At 46.1% G+C, this 6,463-nt stretch overlaps 1 protein-coding gene across 1 annotated transcript in view; it reads right to left on the reverse strand.

Annotated features, from left to right (window-relative positions):
• Window positions 1-4,671: 4,671 nt before the first annotated feature.
• The window catches only part of cthrc1a (collagen triple helix repeat containing 1a), a 13,257-nt gene continuing 11,465 nt past the window's right edge, over window positions 4,672-6,463 (reverse strand). Inside the window, exon 4 of the mRNA XM_066673502.1 lies at window positions 4,672-4,814. Coding sequence (XP_066529599.1) covers window positions 4,672-4,814 — 143 coding nt within the window. The remainder of the gene's footprint in view (window positions 4,815-6,463) is intronic.

Genomic DNA, 6,463 nt, shown 5'->3' on the forward strand with positions numbered 1-6,463 from the left:
GAACTGACGACAGCGCCCTCTAATGACCGTCAGTGAGGGACAGGTGCTGTAAATAATGTATTTTGATATATTAAATATGTTTATAAAATCATACCATTGTTATTGAAATATATTGATTTGAGGACTGGCGCCCCCTCCAGGGTGTGTTCCCGCCTTGCGCCCAATGATTCCAGGTAGGCTCTGGACCCACCGTGACCCTGAACTGGATAAGGGTTACAGACAATGAATGAACTATATATTGGTATTGATTTTGGGTTATTGTCCAGCTCTAGAAGAAAACTGTAAACCCAGCTGTACCTGGTGATCAGAGGGGGATGTAAAGCCTGTGTTTTTTATCAAGTGATAAGCTGTGGTTATTTATAAAGCAATAATGAAATCTCAAAAACTATGGTGCTGCTGTCAAAGATCAGTCACCAGCGCCGATCGCAGGTGTATCACCGGTTATTATTAGGTTTTAAGATAAAGACCTTCCACGAGGAGAAACAGTTCCATTTTGGGGTTTGGCTCCAGAGCTGTGGACTCGACAGTAAACACACAGACGGAGCATTTTCCTGTTTTTTATTCCCTTCCTCTTTTCTATTGTTTACAGCTCAGAAAGCATATAAACGTGTGTTATGTGGAGTAATCCCAGAAGAGCTTCGGTCTGAGTGCCTTTGCTGTGAAACCTTGACGCTCCTTGAATGTCTCACAGCCAATAAGATTGCCAGGTCAGGACTAACGGTGGTGTAATTACAGTTATGAATTGAGTTACCTAATGAAGATACGTCTCTTTACATCTGTCCAAGAGAAGCCTGGTCCTTAAAGGAGAGGAGGAGCATCATGTGCCCTGAGGAACACACGTTTCTTGAAAGCAGGACCAGTTCTCCCTCTATGGCAGCCATTTATGTACACAGCAGAGGCGATTGCTCTAAGACTGCGAGGGAAGCTCAGCTTCCCCTAAAATGTCAAAAAATAAGTGATCAAATATATACTGTTGTGTGTACATATCAGTGAATAAATATGCACTACACTTTTTGACTTCACTTTTGTTCAGAATCAGCTTCTTATCACTGGTAAAGACGCGGCTTTCCTCTCAATCATTCCCGCAGCTTCACGGTGCTTTAAACAGTGAGGACGCTGAGCATCCACAGAGTTCAATAGCGAAGCAGCGAAGTGCAGCGAAACGAGACGAACCATTGGATAAATGCTGGGCTTTGTCCCGCCCATCGGACGCTCAGCGTCTCTGGGGGTCTATGGGGCAGTGGGCTGGCCTCGGCTGGCCCGGACGCTCAGCTTCTGCATGATGATTGGATGATCTGTCTGAGGCTGAATCCCTTTTTGATTGACAGCGAAATGAGTGAATCAGCGATCCTTTGGTGTAAAGATCCGTGGGAGCACAGGCGGACACACTTCACATGGGCCAAGGCCGTTTAAGCAGCCTAGCTCTGCTGGCCATTGAGAGGACACTAGTCAAGTCCCTGGAAAAGACGCCTTGTTGGTACGACAGGGTCACAGATCATTTTCTTGAAAAGGAACGGAGGGTAGAATTTACGTATAAATAAACCGACACATTTTATGATGTAGGCCTCAACTGAGCTTCCCCTCCTTGAAAGACCAGCGTCTGCCACTGCTTCACAGACAGTTAAAGCTGCCCCTTTTTTCCCTTCAGAAGCTACATCCTGCCACTCTCAGGACAAATCTCCTTTTTTGTTGATGGATGAAAAGTATTTGTCGTACTGTAAATTGAAAACACAATCATTGTGTGGAAACGATATGATGATTGGATGAACAGAGAGAAAGAGACCCAGCAGCTGCGAAACCACTTCAGAGCCACACACACACTGCACCAGACTTTCCCAGCATTACTCACTCAACCTCACACACTCACCACAGGGCCTTACTGCTCCCTGCTTTATGATGTGGCCGCTGCATGAGCTCTGATTCATCGCCAGAGAGCTTCAGTCACAAGTCCAACACAGGTTTGTGTGTGTGATATGGTTTATTTATTAAAAATGTAAAAACAGTAGGTTTAATAAGAACATATAAATACAACACAGTGGCTAAAAATACTCAATTAATCAGAGGTTAAAGCTACAGCCCAAATCTTAAGAAGAAAACACCACAATACACCATATGTCCAAAAGTTTATGTCCTCCTCCATCTCCCAACTGAAGGAGGTTAACCTGCAGTAACAGCCTGTGCTCTCTCTCTCTAAAGGGAAGGCTTTAGACTGGACACAGGAACCTTCCGGTGAGGTCTGGGTGGATTTAGTGAGGTCAGGTAGTGATGTTGCAGGAGTAATACATCCCAGAGAGCACAGTCCAAGTGCTGCAGGACTGACACCTCTCCCTCTAAAGTCCACACATGGCATTGGCCACAGGGACCTTCAGATCATGTGCAGCTGCTCCAGAATGTCCCCAATTTGTCCCTCACTGCACAAATGATGCCTGTGACTATAAAGGAATGCCCTAACAAATCTACTACCATGCAACTTTACAACAACAAACATCACACTATAAGAAAAGACCCAAGTTACGTTAGCTTAGCATAGCTACTCTGGTTTCCATGGCGACAAGGAGCCTGAGATAACCCCGCCCACTCCTCTCTGACGATACCCAACGATCTTAAACTCTTCCCGATTGCCAGGTATGCAGATTTACAGCTTCATTCACAAACTCAGACTGATGTATTTATGAATGTGTTGCTCCTTGTAAACCTTTAGGGCTGGAATCCAGCATCTGATCATAGACATCTATTCCAGCGTGTTCTGGGTCCCCAGGGTTTATGCTCGGTTGCTAGTTCAGGAAAATGCATCACAACTGTTGTCTTTAGGAATTTAGGTCACGCACACTATGCTACGTTCACACTATAAGTCTCATTCAGATCAGATTGGCTGTCTTTATGGTTCACATTCATAAATACATCTGTCCTGTAGGTCTTTGTAATGTGAACGAATCTGTCTCACACATTTTACTCTGGAGGACAGCTAACACACTGTACACGATTGGTACAAACCAACTGGAGATTGGCGCCAGGAGATTGGCTCATTCTCAAATGTCTCCCTCCACCCTATGTAGTGCACAGTGATAGAAGCACTAGTTTCACGCACTAGTCTGTGAAGTGCACTCTATAGGGAATATGATGCTATTTGTGATGCACCTCAAGCCTCTCCTCCATTTTGTTTTGTTACACTGACAGTGCTGTCAGGCAAAAAGACACATGAATTCTGGTATGACAGTTCACATACATGTCGAATGCCCATGACTCAGATACAAATCCGATCTGGTGCCACGTATGAAAGAGGCTCAATCAGATTTTACATGTCCACACAGCCCTGAAAACATCAGTCAGTCATATTAATGTAAACAAATCAGATTTCAGTCATTTCCACCTGGTAACGTGACTGTAGACATAGGGATTAGGTTGACCATGCTCTGGAATATTCTTTAAAGGGCCCATACCTTGGAAATCCCCACCTCCACTGTCCACGCTCTTTTATCCTCCCTATCTGATGGGCATTAACCCGGAGTGTGTCCCTCTTTCCTGCAGTTACGGTCTCTAGTCTTCTGTATAAGTCTTTATACTACATTGCTGTGAGGAGTTTAACCACATAAATTTTAGTGAGGTAAGGCTGAATAAGTTCTGGATCACTTTTCTCATGGTCCAGTGCTTAAAAAAAATACTGATCTCAGGTAGGTGCTCCAGATCATCCCAATTCGTTTCCTTTATTTGTAAAGAGTGATTACACACCACATGTGAACGACTGAACACCAGTGTCCGTCATGGATGAAAAAGAGGTCTTTTGGACATACAGTGTATGTGGAAAACTATACAAAACAGATGCAGAGGTACCGTTTACATCATGTTCAGAGGTAAACCTGGGCGTATGTCTAGTACCTGGGGTATATTTGAGGGTTTATATACATCATGGGATATAATGAGTGGGGTATATCTAGTTTCTGGGGTATATCCAGGGGGTTAAAATAGATCCTGGGGTATATCTGGGGGTGGGGTGGGGGTTGGGGGATTTGTATACATCCTGGGTTATATCTCATAGGTTTATTTAGGTCCTGGGGCATATCCAAACATCTGGGGTATATCTGTGGGGAGGGGTGTATATAATTGGGGTATATCTGGTTCTTGGTGTATACCCTAAAGGATCCTGGGGTATAGCTCAGGAATATCTTGAGTATTACTTTAGAGGTATATTGAGTTTTTGGGGTATATCTAGTACTTGGTTTATATCTGAGGATATATATATACTCTCTGGGTATATCCAGTTCATGGGGTATATTTGGGGGGTATATATTGTTTCTGGGGTATATCTCCTGTGGTATAACAGCAGTTTAGCCCCAAATCTTCACAATGAAGTCACCGGGCGTGTTTCAGCTGGGATGACATTTTGAAGGAGACCCAGATAAAGGAACGGTTACAGAAACAAACCTGGGGTAAAATGCAGTTTGAGAGGGTCCATGGAAATGGACAACCATCAACAAATAATACACCAATGTAGGATATGGGCTCTTTAAAATCCTAGAGTGGCTCAGAGAATATTCCAAGAGCGTTCCGACTGGGAAAACCCTCACTCTGGCCTGGAGTTGTCCAGTTCTATTGAGAAATCCTGCTTTGGGAACTATTCCTCACGCCGGCCGTTGTTACCCTGTGGCGTTTCCATGGCGACGGGGCAGCCGCTCATTTGGGGAGCTCCTCAATGATGATCCTGGAGACTGAGTTCCAGCCGGTCGAGGCATCACCGCGTGGATAATCAGCACAGGTCCCCACCCAGATACCCACATCCACCAGACCGGCGGGAATACCCTCACAGAGCCCCTCCACTGTGGTGAAAACACACACACAGAAGAAAAGTAAATAGCAAAGCAAGTAAATATCACATATATTTATTCATAATTAATCATTGCGTCCTATTCAGGGTCTCAGTGAGCTCAGGACACACCCTGGACACCCTCACTCTGTCACTCACATGCAGTTTCACACATGATCAGTATAATATCTCTTATATTTCCTGAGGGTTTCTGTGCTTTGGGAAGCTGTGGCACTTGCAATGTGTGTGTTGAGCTGTGTGTGTGTAGCTCCAGTGTGTATGTGTTTTGTGGTGTGTGTGAAGCTCCAGTGTGTGTAGTTAGAAAGCTCCATAGTGGCAAGGCTGGACGAGATTTGCCAGAATTGCTAAAGGCTCTTGATACTGGGGTCTGTTTGTCTGTCACGACTTTACATCGTGGCGTGGACATCGGAAACAGTGCCGTGGGACTAGAAATCCGGGGTGGTGTTTCCTATTTTTAAAAAGGCGACCTGAGACTGAGAGACTTCCCTGGGGAAGTCTATACCAAGCGTCTGGAAAGGACAATCCATCTGAGCGTCAAACCTAGGATTCAAGAGGAACAATGAGGATTTTGGCCTGGCCGTGGAACAGTGCATCATCTCTTCCTCCTCTCACAGATTACTGAGGGGAATGGGAGTTTGTGACTTCACTGTGTTGTGTGTGTTTTGTGGATTTGAAGAAGGCATATGACCATGTTCTGTGAGATATTCTATGGGAGATGCTCTGGGAGGTTGGGGTGCCAAGGTCATGGAGACGAGCCGGTCAGTCTTTGTACGGTCAGAGTCTGAGGTGTGTTCGCATCTTCAGCAGTAAGTCAAGCTTGTTGTGGGCATGTGGCTCCGTCAGGGCTGTGCCTTGTCTCCACTCCTGTTCCTGATCTTCCTGGAGAGTGTGGCAAAGTGTAGTCTGACACAAGAGGGCCGGGGCTGGGGAGCTCGGGAGGCGTCGTCTCTGTTTTCTGTGGACTATGTTGTTCTTCTGTCTTCCTTGTATGGAGGCCTCAAGGGAACAGCTTACAGCCGAGTGTGAAGAGGTCGGTATACGGCTCATCGCCTTCAAACGTGAGGCTAAGGTTATCTCCCGGAAACAGACGACCTGTTCCCTTCAGCTAGGGGATGAGAACCTGCTCCCAGTGATGAAGTTCAAGTGTCTCAGGGTTATGGGCCAGTTGAGGGGGTAAGAATGCATCTAGGTCGCCCCCTAATGGAGGTTTACCCGGTAAGGCCAACTGGGAGGAGGCCCTGGGGGAGCTGGTGGAAGCTGTGGGGGACAGAGGCACCTGGGCTTCTTTCTCGCCCTGTGGCAAACATGACCCTGACCTTTATTAAGAGGAAAAGAAGATGATGATGTATGTGAATGTGTTTTGTGCTGTGTGTGAAGCTGCAGTGTGTTGTGTTGGGCTCTGTGTGTGTGTGTGTGTGTGTTTGGTGTTGTGCTGGTGGTGAACTCCGGGGGCTGTAATTACTGAGGGGGTGTGGATGGGATGCACAGAGAAACCAGAGGAGGACCGAAAATACAGTGGTGTCTGTATAATTACAGCCCGGACACTGCAGCTCCTCCATTCAGAGCATTCACAGAGCAGCCATAACACCTACAACCACCCTGCTCTTCAATGCACAGGAGCCCCAATACAAATCACAGCTG

This window comes from Hoplias malabaricus, chromosome 6 (assembly GCF_029633855.1).
Source record: "Hoplias malabaricus isolate fHopMal1 chromosome 6, fHopMal1.hap1, whole genome shotgun sequence".
NCBI lineage: Eukaryota > Metazoa > Chordata > Actinopteri > Characiformes > Erythrinidae > Hoplias > Hoplias malabaricus.